Source organism: Montipora capricornis, chromosome 6 (assembly GCF_036669925.1).
Source record: "Montipora capricornis isolate CH-2021 chromosome 6, ASM3666992v2, whole genome shotgun sequence".
Lineage (NCBI taxonomy): Eukaryota > Metazoa > Cnidaria > Anthozoa > Scleractinia > Acroporidae > Montipora > Montipora capricornis.
The window spans coordinates 72,386,548-72,404,851 of NC_090888.1; the positions used below are offsets into that span (position 1 = coordinate 72,386,548).

Below are 18,304 nucleotides of genomic sequence, written 5' to 3' on the forward strand. Positions count from 1 at the left end.
ATGACCACTAAACCACCCTGACTCCCCTAAAAGCAGGTGTCCTGAGCCATGAAGTCGCTCACGTACTGTTTGTTGTACACTCTGCATGTAAATTGTGCTCTGTCGGACACTTTCAACTTAGGGAACAAAACCGTGAAACTTGTTAATTCATGACCACCATTGAAAAGCCAATGAACTTCAAAGGACCATAAAGGAAAACACAAAAATCACAGCAACAATTGCCAGAGTGCAGTCAATCAAAGTCCTTCGCCACTGGAACTCGCACTTAGAAAAATCTTCATTTGGCCAGTATCCCCTCAAACAGTCTGCGCATGTGTACTCATCTGTTACGATTTGATTGTAATGGCAAGCTAAGCATGACCAACAACACTTGCAGTTACCCTTGACAACGCGGACGTGGCCTGGAGAACATTGTATGCCACAGAAGGATCTTGGGCTTTCGTGGCTTCTCCACTTAATTCCGATATCATTTATATACCACGAGTTGTCCCAGGTACCGACGTTAAACAGGCCTTTCGTGGAACCATTTAACCTTACATGGATCAAAGAAAACATGTTTTGCTTCATACTCAGCTGATCTGAAAACAGCTTCCAATTTTCACTGTACAAGACCTGATGCACGTAACCCAAGCTTCTAGCGAATACTGCTCTGTCCAATCTCCCCGCGACAGTCTGAGTCGCTGTTTCATACGCATGCGCCAGTAGGTAAACACTGTTCATGGAAGCTTGAATTTCTTCCTTTGTTCGTTTTGGAGATTCCATCATTACCGCGTTTAAACAGGTTTTTGGCGAAACAGATTGGGAGTCGAGAATGTTCCTTAACGCAAGTGGGGTATTGTCATCCTTAAAATAATTTCTGAATCCTTCCAAGAAAGGAAACTGAGGAAGTAACATTAAGATATCGTCAGGATTGTCAAAAAAACACATAGCATTCTTTTCGCTTGTTAAAATCCATGTCAGGTAAACTGGAGGATATTTCTTCTGTTTAACGGCTGCGAAAAAAAATTAAAGGGTTTTCAATACCTGTGAACTCGGCTTGTTGGTAAAAGAAAGACAAGCTTTATTTGTACTCATACAAAGTAGCATCTTAAGAAGTTCACTACAGGAATATTAAATATGAAATAAAAAGAGGGGAGTCTTACTTAGGAGATTCATACAAGTACATTAGGTCAGGTACTACTCACAGACACACATCCACACGAGCGAAGACTAATCTATTTCAACGAAACTTTTAAGGAGATAGAGGAACATAAAGAAAAATAGTTTTCTCCGCGTACAGCTCATCGTTTAAAAACCCAGACTTTTCGTTTTGCCAGTGGCAATTCAAATATGCTGAGCTGAGGCTAGAAGACGAGTAAAATGACAGATAAGCTTTCACATAGTACCCACGCTGCTTCCAGACTACCAAGTATCAAAGTAAAAAAAAGCAAGGCATCTAATTAGTTTCCTATATTTTACCCTTTCCTTGCTTTGTCTCTGTATATTTATTTTAGTTTACTAACTTCTAATGTAATTACTGTACGACTGAAGATAAAGAAATTTAAAAAAACGTTGCTTCCTCGCGTCAGTGATGAGTTAATCTCATCTTTCGATGGCTCACTAAACACTTTGTCGACTGTAATGTACAGTTGGTATAGTTTCGAAGCACGACATGATGTGGACCAAGTCGCCATGTTGACTTGGCAATTCTTAAAATGCTTAAGCTTGAAAATTTGCCAACCACCTGTCGGTAGCAAAACTGGGAAAGCTAGGAACATTTTTAATGAATGCAAGCAAAAATACTTTTTGTTCAACAATTTTGATGAACATTTCTGACACCATTTTTCTTTTGGAAACAAGTAGTTTTGAGACTTTTTCGATCATATCTCTTCCAGCAAATTTAAAGTTTTCCTTGTATCTCCAAACCTTGAGACAAGATATAAGCAAAAAAAGAACTTGCATAAAGACGCTTTATAAACTTACTCTTGAGAAGCTCTTTCGTTTCTTCTTCTTCCGTAAAAAGAACTACCACAGTAGACTGCGGCTCGGAAAGAAGCTCGTTCACGGCGCTTTCCCATGGCCGGGAATTATCTGTTTTCCCAGCAGTACCAAGAGCCACTTCAACTGCAATACACAAATTTTCAATCCTTGATATTCTTCGAAAAGATTCGAAATCATCCTTATGGGACAGTGAATATACAACTGACACAGCACTCCAACTAAAATGTTTCACCAGGTCTGCGAGGGCTTTGGCTTTGTAAAAGCTGACTGATATTGAATGCAAGATGTCTTTCGCCGGCTTCTTCACTCTCGTTATTCCTCTACCGAATATTATTTGTGGAACCCTAAAAAGACTTAGAAGAGTCGACGCATCTTCATGTAAAGAAACCGATATCACACTCAAAACAGGTGTTGAATTGTCAGCTTTGTTTGCTTGCCTCACTAACGTTGAGTCCGATGCGTTTCTGTAGCCATCCGCAAAGTCCAGAGCTTGTTCCAAAGCTATTTGTTCATCGCCGCAAGTATCTCGAACCTTGAGAGTTAGAGTGGTATTTAACTGTCGTTTCCATTTTCTGTTTACATCGTCAACTGCATAATTCAATGCACTTAGCCATAAAGATCCTTTGTCGTCTTTGAGTTTGTCACATCCTCCTAGATGGTCTTTCAAGTGAAGCGGCAGAAGGGCACCAAATGCTACATTTTTGCTTATCGACGAGTACACTCGAGTTCGGCGTGATGAAGTACCACCTCTGGAGCGAAGACTAAACAATAAGGCTACTATGGCTTGAAGTAGCGTGGAATGCCTTTTCATGACTTCAACCGGCAAAGTGAACGTGTGGACCTCTTTTAATTATGCGGCAAATTTCTGCGGCTGACCGGAATGAACAATCATTAATAAGCCCACAACGACCTGCTGAGGGCGATAGGCCAATCAGAAACCCACTTGGTACAATCCTTGTATTTAGAAAGGTATCTCGTGCTTGCGCAATTACATGCGATGTTTTTTTTATTATTCTAAGTCATATTTCCCGATAATTATTTCCCCAATTCGTTGTCACGTTGTGAACATTTTTTTCTAGTGTTGTGCCAACAAGTAGCGATAGTCAAAAAATACAACAATTTTATTCAAGACACTAATATAATAATGATCATATTCTGTTAGTAAAGGAAGTTTTTACTTGTTCTCAAATTTTCATCGATATTTTTCACCTTCCAGAAATCTTTAGTTTGTCTCTAACGTTTTGGATCAGAGGGAATCGTCACATCGCAATTTTCAACCTTGAGAATCAAATTGTTGTCCCATTCTCTAACTGTAGGAAAAAGATTAGCTCCATAAACATTCATCGTCCCGCCCATAGGTATACTCCCAACTGCATGCGTGACTTAACTACCATCGTAAAAGATGTTAAATTTCCAACTCTTGACCAGATTGTCGAGGTGTTCATACCCATTTGAGCATTTATTTTAAGTCTTTTTTAACGCTAAACCACGTTCATAAAACGCATGTTTACAGATTATTACACGTACAAACGAAACATTCAACATTCAGTGTCCAATCGTGTTCTTGAAATTCAATTCGTTGACATGCTCGGTGACATCACCCTCCATCTTCTTACTTGGAAACGTCGCTATGGGAACAGGCTTACGAACCCTTAAAGGGACATGAGACAACCCGTAGTCTTTTGTTAACTCAATGAATGATTTGCATATTTTGTTATAATCCTTGAAGTCGACCTGATGTGGGCGAAGGGTAGAGTCTATCCCAGTCCTCTCCATTAGCTCATCCACAAGCTCCGGTTTCCTGGGGAACAACGTTCTGCGAAAAATCGAGTGAAACGACAGGCGAATGCAATATATGTGTATATATAAGCTTTGGATCAACAGCCATGTTTTTCAACGAAAACAAAAGAAAACGTTTGCATAATAACATAGTTAAATTCCGGGAGGATTTGTCGGGGCTCCAACATGGCCGCCGTTTCTTTGTTTAGGGCTTCAACATGACGTCGCGGACGTCATGTGAAAACCGAGAATACGCTTTTCTCAAACAATCTTGTTAATTATCTTATCTTATCTGCAATCTCCATTCATGGCGTCTGGCTCTGATGATAGTAAGAGCGGGTGTGAATGGTACTGGGGGGACGTTTGCACCGTGGCAAGGGCAAATTCACCCCCTTACTTTGGGGTGTCTCTTTATATTTACTTACGTGACGCCATCGCAAATGTCACACCATAACAAGTCCAACCGATGTAAGTTCATCCCAGTGGCGGCTACTATACTAGCGCGAGCGCGATTGTAGTCTTAGGATGTTCCTTGAGCTGTTGCGGATTTCAACACCTTGTGAAGGACTTGGATTAAGATTCGGGGCTAAAAAGACCCCTTAATCATTAAAGTCATTGCCCACACCTAATCACTGCTTACCGAAGCGAATTTCGAACAGTTTTCCTCCTCTCTGAGAAAATCGCTTTGACAACTTGTTCAACAATACTAAATGGAGCGTCTAGAAGAGGGACTACTCTTGGCACAAAACACAGCAATGATGCGTCAACCTAGAAGAAGACAACGTCACTGAAAAGTTCAACCCCACAAAAAAACGCTCTTTTAACCTTTCGTGAATGATCCAGTTCCTCCGACTTTTACTTGAACTACTTCAGCAACCACCTACTCGATTAGTTCCCTGAACTATTTAAGGGCGCGTTCGATTGACCTTATTCCGGAATAGGAATACATGGAATAGAAGTTAGAAATGCTTCGTTTTCGCGGAGATTCACATTAATATTGTCAAACATCTGCTAAAATGATATTTTAAACATAGAGCTCTTCATTATCCTTGTTGTTTCAAAGGCCACACATAGTGTTTTAAATCATCACTCTACGTATTCTTATTCCGGAATAGGGTCAATCGAACGCACCCTAAGTGTCCCAAACTTTCGTACAATTGCTGTACTTTATCTGTGGTTACGTTCTTTTTGAGATCTTGTAATTGCCTTAATCAGATCTTGTAATTGTCTCAATATTAATTGACTTGACTTGACAAAACGGTTTCTAAAAGGAATTAAACAAGCATTTTCCGTTGTATGCCTACGCTTTTCACAGAACACTTGAACATTTCAAATTTCGAACAAAAGAATATACATATTCCAAACTGCAAGCCTAAATCCCTCGCTCTGCTTTCCCTTACTTTCACGTCAACAATGGGAGACAAAGGAAAGGAGAAATAAGAGATATACTGAGTTATTTCTGTTGCTACGTTGAAAAAAATCACGCTATCTGTTTACCTTTGGTTCTGGCACAAACACTGTCCTTGGCAAGGTGAATTTTCTCTTCACTTCACAAAGGTATTGTGTCATAATAGACAGTCGCGTGCACTCAGTATTTCCAGGAGAGGACTGAATATTCTAAAGATACAAAAGTTGTCCAAAAGGCAACATTGAGTAACAGGTCCTTAATAATTACACTAAAGGCTGAGTGAGGCCAGTATCATCTGTACTGCGAAATTTATTTATCACTCAATTCAGTAGATAGGGCAGCAGCAGCAGCAGCAGCAGATGTAACTGATGTAACCGCGCCTCGCATGGTTTCCGCGAATGATTAGGTTACCGTTATTTCTTAGTTTTTTCCTAAAATTACTCATCGATTTTCCTAAGATTTGTGACTAAGCATTTTTTTAACACCTCTCCAGTCATTTGGAAATATGGGATCGTTTGATTCATTTATTGGATAGAATCTCTAAAAGTTTGTGACCTTCATGTCAGTTTTTGCTGGTCGTGGTGTCGGTGTTGTACAGTTTTACCTGGAATTTTACTGCCAATTGTTTACCTGTAGCGACTATTATCAATAGATCAGACATCAGACTCATCTATAGATATTGTAGGGCTGAAAACAAGCACAAAAATGGCGTTTATGAAAACAAAATCCCATTTCGGTCATTGGAGTTGATTTCCTACGTCCTACTTCATTAAATATTCAAAGTTACACCTAACGAAGACAAAGCAATCACCAAACTGGCTTTAATGTGAATAACCTTGTGTCTATACATCGTATTTCGCTGCCTTTTAGTATGATAGAAGCTTGTAAAGCGCCTTAGAGCTTGGGATAAGCATAGTTAGTAGGACGGAAAGGTTAGAACCCACAAATGACCAGCTCCCAACGTCAGTGGCTTCATAGCTCAGTTGGTTAGAGGGTCGCACTGCTATCGGGAGGTCACGGGTTCAAACCCCGTTGAAGTCCTGAAAATTTTCAGGCTTCTTAACGCAATTGCAAAAATTGCGTTCATAACTGCGAGGATCATAGCTTCACTTAATATTAATGGTTAGCAGAACCAAGAAGATCGTGCGGCATGCATTTTTGAACATTTCTCTCCCGTACTCGTCCAAACTACTACATGAAATGACCAAATTTAAGGTTTTGACGACAACGTGGACAAACTACAGTGAATCTTTCAATCTCACTCTTTACTTCAAATCTGCCCGTACCAATCCAGGTTTAGGACACTTCGCTCATATTGAATAATACAAAGAAGATGGAATAATCATTAAATACTTAGAACAGCTCAAACTTATATTTTGAGGTGACGTTTTAATCGCCGTAGCCGTCGTGGTTTCTTTAACTCGCTAATATTGCAATCGTTGCAGGAATAAATGAGTTAAAGTCACCTTTCTGTTCTAAACTAGTTATAGCTGTCGCTAAAGTGCCAACGAGCCAAGCTTGCGTGATCTGGCGCCTGGCGGCTGCAAACATCACGCGGCGAACTCGTGCGGCACTCTCATTGGTTATCGCTACGGTCAACATTTCATCGCTTTGGTCTACATTACAGCTTTTGGTCTACATTATACTCAAATTTGAAGCGCTTCTGAGATTTCGTCCGCCTAAAAATCTTCTCGCGGCTCTATAAGCTGCCGCCTCGCCAGGCCTTCTGTCTTCAGAAGGCCTGACTCGTTGGCAATTATAACACTGTTTTAGTATATGCTAAAATTTCGCGTTTCGGTAAATAGCCACCACTAGCCACCGACACTGAGGTAAATTGTTGACTAGTTAACAATTCTGAGTCATATTTCTGTCCAATTAAGTCAAATGCTGTTTTGTGGCAAACTAATTAAACGTTTGTTGTTGTTGTTGTTGCAAGAAGAGTATAGTACGCAGTACTTGGTGTCTTGGACTGACATATTAATTAATTTTTATTTTCTTTTGTTAACTTTTCCATTTCATTTTTTTAGTTTAGCTGAAAATTGAACATACCAGGGTTGCCACAACAACGTAAATCCCATTATTACTGTGGGTCCAACTGACAACTGGATGTCAAATGGCATCATCATGCATAATGCATCATGCATAATGCATCATATTATTATTATTATTATTATTATTATTATTATTATTATTATTATTATTATTATTATTATTATTATTATTATTATTATTATTATTATTATTTATGACAGTTTCACACAAAAGTCACCATCCCAACAATGCATCAATATGTTAACTCACATCAGCAACTTCCTTCTGGAAAACTAGTGCCATTGGTGTCCGTCCAAAGGCAAATGGTCCTGCTCTCTGAGGAATTGCCTCCAGCCACTGTAGGAGCAATGGAATTGACACATTGAATGGCAGGTTTCCAACCATGCGAACACCAGGGAGATCTAAGGAGAGAAAACAATTTCGTTTCAATTGGTAAAAGAAATAGTGGTACGGTAAAAATAATAGTATTGTGTTTTGTCATTTTTGTGATCATCATCCATTGTGCAATGGGATTATTGTTGCTACAGTTGCACAAAGGCAATAATAGTACATTACAAAACAGTACTTGATGAGTGAACAATATATTCAATTCTAATAAGCACATGCAAAGAATAGTAGAAGAGTGAGAAATAGAAAAGAACATGAAGGTTTTCTCTAGGAATAACAAAAGCATTGTGACAATAAAAATGTATTTTGTCGACGAACACAGTCACACTTAGGTCTTTTTCACTACTGCAAAGGTAAGTTTACTTTTGCAAAGAAGATGCTGAATGAACCCGTTCTTCTTGCTCTACAAAGGAGAATATGTTCTAATTTTGTTGTTTCTAAAGTAAAACGAAGTGAAGCAATACAGTTTATTCCAACTATATTTCACTTTGTTTGTTTACCCAGCAGCATCATTCATTACATATGCAGGCATTTTATCTTGTCCGCCATCAGCTAAGAAATTTGATTGGCCACATTGCTCTAAAAATATTTCAAGGAGTCTATTATGCTTGGAAATTTTGAAATCTAGGTTGCCCAGCTGCAAATTTGAGATTCCATTGTTGCCTGAAGGCAAACTTTATTCACTAGGGGCCACCGGGCATTGCTAGAGCACTGAGCCCTGACAGAATGTACTAAATTAACAGTAGTTTGGCCATGGTAAACAGCCAAGAAAGATTTCAAACATTATCAATTGTGTTAATGTTAGCTGTCATTATTGCATCTTGCTTGTTGGGACGTGTCCCATCTCAAATTATTGGTGGGAGTCTTTGTTTTCAAAACACTACTTTTGCAGGATAAAAAACTATGCCAATTATCTGACCAAATATGTTTCTTACCCTGTTTTCTTACTAAGTCTGGTTTTTAGTTATGTACCAACTAGAGCAATATGCTAATGACACCCCATCATAGAAATTATGCTTGAAGAAAATTGGAAAGAACAGAAAATAGGTGAAAACAGGAGAAAGAGAACAAAATCAAATTCATTTTTGATGAATGAGGATTACTCCAGAGAGAAATTAGGAGCTTCTGTGCCTGAAAGAGTTTGATATCCACTCTTCCAAGCTGCTATAATGTGAGAATTTAAGCCAAGTACACCTTGCACTCATCAAAACTAAAAAAATCGTAACAAAGAATCCTGAGATTGTACAGTACAGACTGGAAATCATCTAGAAAATGATAATTATTATTATTGTTAATAATGTGGCTATATATTATAATTACTATAATCATCATAATAATAGTGATAATTATTATTATTAATTATAATTATTAATTATAATTTATTATTATTATTATTATTATTATTATTATTATTATAAATGATTATAAATTATAAAGTATTGTTATTATTATTATTATTATTATTATTATTATTATTATTGTTTAGTCTCTGAAGCACCAGGTCCAACCCATGAACCTTAGGTACCAAAGAGTTCACTTCATTGACAGAACCTTTCTCAAGATGCGAGCTGATCTCAGGAGAGTAATTTTTTGGAGCTCATCAATGCTGACTGTGCCTGGAATCTTGTCAACATACTTTTCCAGTCCCTTCTTAATGACCTCAAGTGCACCAATGACAACTGGTATCGTCTCTGTTCCCATTTTCCACATTCTGGCAATCTCAATCTCTAAGTCTTTATACTTAGAGAGTTTCTCAACTATCTTAACTGATGTATTTCTGTCTGATGGGACTGCTGTATCTATAACCTGCCATTTCTGAATAGTGTGATCTCTGGTTATGATATCTGGTTTATTAGCCGCTATTTCCCTGTCAGTATGAATTGGCATATTCCACAGAATCATTATCATTATTATTATTATTATTATTAGTAGTAGTAGTAGTAGTAGTAGTAGTAGTAGTAGTAGTAGTAGTTTGATTATTATTATTATTATTATTATTATTATTATTATTATTATTATTATTATTATCACCATCATCATGCTAAAGAAAAAGCCAAGAGGTACCATTTGACTCCCATCTCACAACATCAGCATCAGGAAAAGCTTCTGGTATGTAAAAGGTCATTACATCAGCTCGATGAATAGTAAGTCTACCTTTACAAGCACTTTGGAGCATCTGGAAAGAAGTCGAGGCATTAGAAATAAAAGATAGATTGAGTAGGTCACAATTGCAAAAGTAAATTGTGAAAATAACCCCAAAAATGAACATGTTGCAAAAGCACCGATATTAGACACTCCCCACTACGTCTACCTGAGTGCCAGTAACAGGCTAACGCATAACCCACCCGTCTGAGTAACTTCATACCTCCAAAGACGGCATAAATCGTCTATCAATTTCCACAGCGGCGACATGTTTTGCTCCCGCATGCAACAGGGACCGTGTGAGTGATCCAGGCCCCGCTCCTACCTCACATACATGACAGTCAAATACATCAGAAACTCGTGCGATTTTATCTGAAAGTTAAAACAAATTCTCAAGCTCACCATTTTGAGCTAACCTCACAGAAAAAAAATATTACTGAAATCACTAAACAGATGAACCGTTATTTTAGAATCAGAAGGAAGTTTGATTTAGACATTCTTTGTGGATCTGGTTTTCCTTTTTAGATGACTTCTAATGATTGCAGTAAGCAAAATTTTGGTCGATAGCAAAAAAAACTCAAGAGATTGAGGAAACCGACAGTACCTGTGACGTTTAGATCAAGAATAAAATTCTGGCTGAGTTGCTTTTTGGCCGAGAGTCCGTAAATACGAAGGATATCGGCGATCTTTGGCATGGGCGGAAGACGAAGGGGTATGGGATTTGCAGACATCGTGAAATTCACACCAAGATCAAGTCAAACGAATAGACCGCCATCTTGGATTTTCTTTTTTGCTTCGAACCGCTGGCACTCGGTTTTGTTCAAGATTTCATTCATCTACATAACAGGAATTCCAAGATTTACGGTTACAATATTTATGAAAAATATCAACTCTAATTCTCACTAGTTAGCATATGAAGTATGAAGTAGTACTTTTTATCTAAATAAGCTTAATACAACATCTCTGGCTCTGTATTCCTTTTGCTCATAATCATTTTTGTTTGGGTCACCTACTCAATTAGTCACATTAATTATTTAGGTGTCCCAAACTCCACACAATTACGGAATTCTAAACTCTAATTCTCTAGAGACATTTAAGACTAACATTTCTAAGTACTTTACTGAGTGATTTTAGTATTTAAGTTATTTTTACATTTATTTATTCCCTTACTTAGTTATTTATTTTTTCACTTCAAGTTTTAGTGGATATAATTTCCATTGGTATTATTTTAATTTTTGTTACATTCTTAAACGTTGGTGTGATGTCTACCTAATTGTAGATGTAGATGTTGATACTTCCTTCGTGTGAGTTAAAATAAAGATTGACTTGACTTGACTTCAGGGGTCACGCAACTAGCCCTTTAACTCTGGCAGGAGTCTGGGCTCTGGGTTTTAAAGTCCCTCACTTTCTCGTTGCGTTACAAATTTAATCATTTTAATAAATTTCAGAGATTTGTCTTCCTCATTTCTTTATCTTGCAAGAAGATATCCACGCAAAAATGAATTGATATTGAACCATAGGGGCCCGGTATAGAGTTGGGATAATAAAATAAATTAAATGGCGTTGTGAGAATTCCAAAATTCGACCCCTTGGTCAGAAATCCCTCGATGGCCGTTACCCAACCAAAATAAAAAGCTATTTTACAATGATTTTCAAAAGAATCTCAGATCTTCGCTGACGCATAGCCGAGAAATACTTGTCACAATGAAAACAGCAGGGGCACCCGACGTCAATTTTCGGAAAATATCTGTTCGGAAGACGATTTGAGATCTCGAATTTTCGGAAAATTTGTTCTAAAATTCCTTGCTTGCCTGCCTGTCCTAGGATTTTCGAACATCTATGACATGGTATAATTGCTCATTTTTAACGGGTTTTTACCCTAAAAAGGTCACCTAGAATTTTCGGGAGCCTTTTTTCTGGCTGAAATGTTCGAAAAGGTAAGTTTTGATCCCTATAATTTTTGGATCACTAGACTTTCAGCTAGGGAATCCGAACAGATGAAAAATTTGTAGGGGATAAAAATATGCCTATATCTACCGTTTAAATACCAAAATACGTTTAACAATTCTATGTCTAAGAAGTGGTTTTGAATTATATTCTCGTTGGGTGCCCCTGAAACAGTGAAATTGTGCCAGTTAATTTTCGACACATTTATGCACAAAATTTAAACGATTTTAATTGTATTTTTCTTCAGGCGGAGGTCCGTAAATCTCGTTCTCATTGTCTTCTTTTGCTCCCTTCTGACTCAAAAAGTTTTGACTTTGGGGTGGGTTTCCATCTACTCAGTCTCAGTCTGCTAAACATTGCAGTGAACATCGGATTTGCTTTCTAGCTGCAAACGAAGTCACTTCAAGAAAGAAATGCCAAATGAAATTAAATAAGTTTCCAGAAACATTTTTGAGAATTTCCCGAAGGAAATAAAGGGATTTTCGGTTTCTTCGCAATGTGCACTTTAATTTAATGCAAGTGCCTCATACGCAGGCAAGGCTATTTTTAACAAATGCCTGTTCTGCCAAATGAATCCACGCACTGTCTACTTTTTGACTGCCATGCGGAAATGGCTATGTTAACAATCACGTTGAACAGAACTAAATGAAATTCATGTCTCTTTGAAAAGAACACAACTGACAAAAAAGAACAGAAGTTTTTTTTCGCCAAATAAGATGTAATTATTGCATTAGAGCTAACGAGAAAGTGCTCTGAGGAAACAAACGACATGCAATTTAAAAAAATGCTTGTTTCCTAACAAACAATGGAAACTGTTCTTAGGGTCACCATTCAGTGCTCTTGTCGACAACACGTTTGGCGGTGACCGACGATACGTAAGTGTTTGTAGTAAGCAGCATGCAGCATTGTGATGTAGTGTGACAGCTATCAACACCTCTGCATGATCATACAATATTACAGTAATGCAGGAAGGGACAGGTTCCGGAAATTTGCCGGTCTTGTGACGTAGTGATTTATAACCTAGAGCAAAGAAAATTAATATTGCAAACAGAAGTTGACAAAAGTTCAAACGTAGGATTTTGCGTGATCATACGTGGCTCTGCGGTTCTTCTCGAGTTTTTTCTTCGTTTGCTTTCACTGCATATTGATTAAGCACTTAAACGAGAAGTTATTAAAAACTCTGCGATCGCCAGTTTACTTTTGAGAAGGTTTAAATTAAACGGAAGGCAAATAACATTTCAGTTTGAACGCTTTTCACTAATTTGTTATGAAGGCATCCAATTTGAAAGAGGTTGTCCTTTATAAAACCGTTTTGCTGTTGAAAAAAAAAAACCTTTAACCAACTCGCACGGTCGTTCTATTAGTTATTAGAAAAATCCTTTGTGTGGTACCACTTAACATAGCATATTTTTACTTTGTTTGCAATGACTATTGCTATCTGTTTCTGCAAAAAGTTATGACCCAGGAAATATAACCGCCTCGTTGACTCAGTGTGAATGTTAGTAACATTCTCGAGTTTGTCTTGCAGTAAAAACCGTTTGGAAAAAACGGCTTTAAAAGAACTACGGGATAAGTACAAAGTAAAAGTGTTAATCTCTTGTGATTGCGGCTTTTTTGAAGTTCTTTTATTTGACACCTTATTTTTTCAGAAGAGATATCTTGTCGGCTTATTTCACTTGTCGGTGTTTTACAGGGGTCATCAGGACTGGCAGATCGTATGGAATAAGTTCATGTTATAATATAATCCGTAAATTCTTCCCACATTCGAAACAAAATTTAGTCTTCATTCATTCCTGATCCTTTCAAATATTGTCATGCAATTTGACAAATCAGTAAATACGTGTTGATTCTTTAACAAGTGGGCAGTTCGTCAGTTCTGTAATATATGTTTGAAGACGCTTTATTCTACAAACCAAGTGAGCACCGAAATTATTGCTGAAATCAAACGAAAACATACAAAAAATAAACACTATAAATAGTTTAAAGAAAATTAAACGTGCGAATTAACGGCCTTGGATTAATATTTCGCCGGTAAAGTTTGTATTTCTTTACGAAAAGTTATGGCGACTGAGTAGTTTCAGATGAAAAATGCTAATTCCCCAAACAAATTAAACTTGTGGCGATTAGGTTCACAGTGTGAGTCAGAGATTTGTAAACAGAGCAAACAATGAGTTCAGTTTTCCCTGAGGAGTCTATAAAAATATCAATCACGCCTTGCAAAAGGGTGTTTGTTTGTGTACTCATAAACAGTAACACTCTCCTTGCCCTGTATTGAAATGAACTTGTCCGCCAAGACAAAGAATGCATCGCCAATAAAGGCAGCAATAACAAAACAGTTAGTTTATTCAAAGAGCTTTAATTACTTTGTGTGGGAGGATTTATGGACTATATCAAGCAATATTGTATCCTTTGAGGCATAGGTAATTAACACGTGCGGATTGGACTGTATTTATAATTGCACTATCACAAAACTGCAGCCCTCCCTCTCGATTGTTCAAACTTTACAATCCTGCGCGCGCACGCACGGGATGCGGCAAAATCTCTCCCAGCACTAAATAAATGGAACTATCAGAGAGTACCGATCAAGATTCAAAGCGCAACATCTTCAACTTTGCAATTGTCAACGATGAGCGTCACCGATTCAAGTTCGTCCACTGAGCCATCAAAAACGTCAGAAAAAATTAAGAGGCCGTTGAATGCTTTCATCCTCTGGTCGAAGAAGAGACGACGAGTGATCGCGAATGAGAATCCGCAAATGCACAACTTTGATATTAGCAGAAAACTTGGTTTGGAATGGCAAAAGCTATCAGAGGAAGAAAAAGCTAACTACTTTGAGGAGGCCAAGAAACTAAAGGAAGAACACAAACAACTTTATCCAGATTACAAATATCAACCAAGAAAACGTGATAAAACAAACAAAAGAAGCAAGCTACTTCATGGGGCGCCGTACCAGTTCAGCTTCTATCCGCACGCCGCCGATACGGCGGGTTTTTTTGACCCGAGATTTCATTTCCAATTAACAGAGTCAAGGCCGTCTTTTTCAGGAGATGGTTTGTTGCCCCACGCTGAATTTCCAGCAACAAGTGAGGAAATGCAGCCGACTGCAGCCCACGGTGGCTCTCAAGTTCGACCAACACACACAGATCACAATCCGCATAGTGCGGTTATCTACCCGAGTTTTCGACAGTCTAGTTGTGATGCTGGTTTCGTACCTTACAGAAGTTTAGATGCTCCGTTTATGCCTCTGCGTCCTAACTTTGATATTTCACACTTAAACTGGTACACTTCGCCTTCACCTCCCACCGGAAGGGTTGCTCCAGTGCCGTATTGCAGCCGAGTGTACCCATGGCACTCAGCTAGATAAAAGGACTTCCATTCCACCGAAGACTCTGTGTTATCAAGGCTCTTATAGTGGATGTGCTTCCCCGCAATGCAAGGTATATTATGCGAGACATAATACAAATTTCCTTTGGAAAGAGATTACTAAGGTTACCAAACTGATGACTCTGTTAAAAGTGTTGAAATGGTTAAAACAATTGCTATTAGTTTAATTATTGCACACAATTTTAAAGTATTTTTTAACAGCTAATAGTAACCCAGTAGGTAGCTTAAGCAGCGTCTTTGCAGAGAACACAAATATAGAATTTTATTGTTTTCGGAATAATCGATAGTCTAGGTCATTTTCTGCAGTTCTAAAATATAGTTAGGGTATATTAACTTAACCTTTAAATGACAATGAAACTGACGTCGACAGTTGGTTCTGTCGAAACATGTCTTCAAAACTTAAAAAGTGTCGTCTACTTCTTTAAACACATTCCACTTATTTCATTTCATGAAAGGTTGCAAAAATTCCCAGTTTGTTCAGAGTTCAAATCAGTTTTACCAGTTAATTGATAGACTTTTTGGGACCCGGAGTCTTTCCGAATACAACAGAACAAGCATCGATTAGAAGAAAAAAGCAGCTTCGATAAACTATTTAGGCCATCCTCGCCATTTCACTAGAATAAGGGTAACGAAGACAGAATTTCATTTATTTTTTGAAGCAATAACAATTGTTGAAATAACTAGCATAATCATCAGTAAGTGTGGAAAATCCCTTCCAAAATCAAGCACCATTTGAAGCGAAGTAGCTGGTGCTATGAGACGCATCAAGTTTTCCAAGTCAAGACCTCAAGTTTAGTCTCCTTGGTATTGCGGCAGACTAAAATTTCTTAAATAAGTTGTCTTGCTTTTAAAAAAGCCACAACGTCATGAAAATTGCAAAACTGTTTAATGCGCGGTAACCATGATTCAGTAATAGCTGAATGAGAGTTTTTCGCGGTAATGACATGTTTAGAGTCAATAAACTACAAACGTGCTTCGACATGTTAAATCAACGTCACTTACTAGGTTAGAACGTTTTTCAACCGCCCTCACATTTAACCTCTTACGCATTGAACCTTTCCTTCAAATGAAGGGTACGCTCTTGCACATTTTGAAACAATATTTGCCAATGGAAATCACATACCAAAGTGAAACCGCAAGCGATTAATTAACAGTCGTTTTCAGGCTGAGTAACCACGGAGTTTTTACTTATCACTGAGTGTTAATTCTGGCAATGAAATATTTTCTGTTGTTAGTCTTACTGGTCTAGTTTCGAAGATTATGTGTACTTAGATCCCATTATATGGAGTATTTTTAGCCTTCCAGACTTGTAAATTACTCATTACATGAACATGTGCTATTTAGTAAAAATTACAATGTTATATGTTCTCTGTGATTTCCTCCATGGGGAAAAATAAAACGTTGCTCACATAAAGTTCTCAGCCGAAAAACTTATCACGGCTCCTAAAAGTTTCTTCCACTTGCGTTGTTAAACCAATTTTCGTCTTATTTTCGCCACTGTGACCTACACCGTCACGTAATAAAACCATCCCCGTCTATCTAGTACGAGGAAAATGAACACACATATCAATGAATTGATTTTGTTCAATTTCAAAGCGCCGAAAACTTTCCGGAGTTTAGCTTGTCGACGTGTTTTTTCGTTTTTCCTCGAAAATTTTGGGACCCTCTTGAAATAGTTCACGATTAAAGTCATTCTGAAAAAAGGATCTTTCATCATATGATTTTTCGATCTTAAAAAAAAAAAACAAACGTAGGTTTACCTACAAAGATATTTCTAGAAAGATCTTGTTGTGCTTTACCAAATCATCTTGAGTTCTTTGCTCTCTGGTTTAAGTGCAGTTATTTTGCTGCTAAAGTAAACGAGTCTTCACGAAGAAGATGTATTTCTGGGCTTTGCTGTTGAATTTGCCTTTCATCCCCTTCAAATAAAATCGATTGCGCGCTATCACTTTATCTGAATTCTTTTATGCAAGGTTCATTCATGCCCTTTATGTACGAAAGAACAATTTTATTATAGCACAACAGCTCTTTCACTATATATAGTAGACAGAATAGTTTGTCTCGTAGTGTTGTCTTTTAACTCTATTACATTTACCCAGAATATTTAGCAATTATGGGTTTTTTTCATTTGGTGTGGTGCACTATTCACTATGACTTCGACACACCTCTGTTCTCTGTCGTGGGGTCTCGGGTCATAAGTCTGTTGTTTCACCAGCGCAGGTGTCCCACGGCTGTTTAAACTTTTGATTTAATTTTTAATAAAGGGTTTGGAATTCAAAGTCAAGAAGTGTTGGGGCATAATAATGTCAATGTCTTGCCGAGGCATGTGTTCATTTGAAGGAGAAGAATGGTAAAAATTTTATAATGGCTAGGTTGAAACAACTGGAAAACTGTTGCGTAAGCTAGGCTTCGAGAAAAGATTGTGACGAAGGGTTTGTAAATAATTGTTTTAAGCATCTGGCAGACATGACGGTTTACGGGAAGATTTCTGCAACTTATCAATGGGTGCGTCTGAAGATTGTCGATTTAGAGAGTTGCGGTTTCACATTCAATGCAAACAGAAGTCATTCTGTATGATTTTATGAAGACAGTTACTATCGGCTTTCTTTAATAACTTGGCAGGGAGGGGCATTTGCTTTTATTAGGGTGTTAATACGCTATTATAAACTTTTAAAGTCAAATTAAAAGGGTGTTTTCTTGCAGTGGTTTTTTTGTCCGAAACTTGATGTATAAAGCTCAATAGCTTTAGATTTTTTCTATTTACTTTTCAGCACGAAGGATCATTTTATTGCTCATTACTAGTTTAATAGTTAGACAAATCCCAGGAGAATAAGCCCACGAACAGAAAACTATGAAATGGCAAACCTCGTGGAACACAAGCAAAATGGCTGTACGACTATTAAGAAAACTGTCTAATATTAAAATGCCTATTCACTGTTGGCATCAGAGAAAATTGTTTCCATTACACTGTAACCGGCGATACCGCAAACTGGTGATAGCCTAAAAATTCTGGTCCAGTTTATCAAAGATGTCACAGTCAAATAGTAATACGTAGTACTATATGTATATGTCGAATGTCTATTCTTTAACGTTTCATTCCTACGAATTCGATTTCCTGCAGTATTATGAACGCGTTTTACGCAGATCAGAGATAATTGGCATGTCAGGTTTTGCGGCCACTACGACTAGTTATGCTCAATCGCCATTATTATTTTCTGTTTGTCA

At 37.7% G+C, this 18,304-nt stretch overlaps 3 protein-coding genes across 3 annotated transcripts in view; 1 reads left to right on the forward strand and 2 right to left on the reverse strand.

Moving 5' to 3' along the window:
* The window catches only part of LOC138054464 (metabotropic glutamate receptor 3-like), a 5,856-nt gene extending 2,594 nt beyond the window's left edge, over positions 1-3,262 (reverse strand). The window contains exons 1-2 of the mRNA XM_068900907.1: positions 1,963-3,262; positions 1-992 (exon numbers count right to left, since the gene is read on the reverse strand). The exon at positions 1-992 is cut by the window's left edge and continues 2,594 nt beyond it. Coding sequence (XP_068757008.1) covers positions 178-992; positions 1,963-2,791 — 1,644 coding nt within the window. The 5' untranslated portion in view covers positions 2,792-3,262 and the 3' untranslated portion in view covers positions 1-177. The remainder of the gene's footprint in view (positions 993-1,962) is intronic.
* Positions 3,263-3,418: 156 nt separating this feature from the next.
* On the reverse strand, positions 3,419-10,844 carry LOC138054466 (mitochondrial dimethyladenosine transferase 1-like). The gene is made up of 7 exons (XM_068900910.1): positions 10,353-10,844; positions 9,972-10,120; positions 9,671-9,782; positions 7,469-7,620; positions 5,257-5,376; positions 4,400-4,527; positions 3,419-3,796 (listed from the first exon to the last, which is right to left on the reverse strand). Exons 1-7 carry the CDS (start codon positions 10,477-10,479, stop codon positions 3,526-3,528), a joined length of 1,059 nt encoding a protein of 352 aa, XP_068757011.1. The 5' UTR covers positions 10,480-10,844; the 3' UTR covers positions 3,419-3,525.
* A 3,335-nt stretch (positions 10,845-14,179) lies between these two features.
* Positions 14,180-16,645, forward strand: LOC138054467 (sex-determining region Y protein-like). Its single transcript, XM_068900911.1, has one exon. It carries the CDS (start codon positions 14,322-14,324, stop codon positions 15,057-15,059), a length of 738 nt encoding a protein of 245 aa, XP_068757012.1. The 5' UTR covers positions 14,180-14,321; the 3' UTR covers positions 15,060-16,645.
* The last annotated feature ends 1,659 nt before the right edge of the window (positions 16,646-18,304 follow it).

Excerpts from the sequence above, each read along its gene's own strand:
- LOC138054466 (XM_068900910.1), bottom strand. The coding sequence starts at position 10,479 with ATGTCTGCAAATCCCATACCCCTTCGTCTTCCGCCCATGCCAAAGATC. Across the intron at positions 10,121-10,352 it reads TCTTGATCTAAACGTCACAG|ATAAAATCGCACGAGTTTCT; the intron begins GTACTGTCGGTT and ends TTTAACTTTCAG. Across the intron at positions 9,783-9,971 it reads GATTTATGCCGTCTTTGGAG|ATGCTCCAAAGTGCTTGTAA; the intron begins GTATGAAGTTAC and ends ACTTCTTTCCAG.
- LOC138054467 (XM_068900911.1), top strand. The coding sequence starts at position 14,322 with ATGAGCGTCACCGATTCAAGTTCGTCCACTGAGCCATCAAAAACGTCA.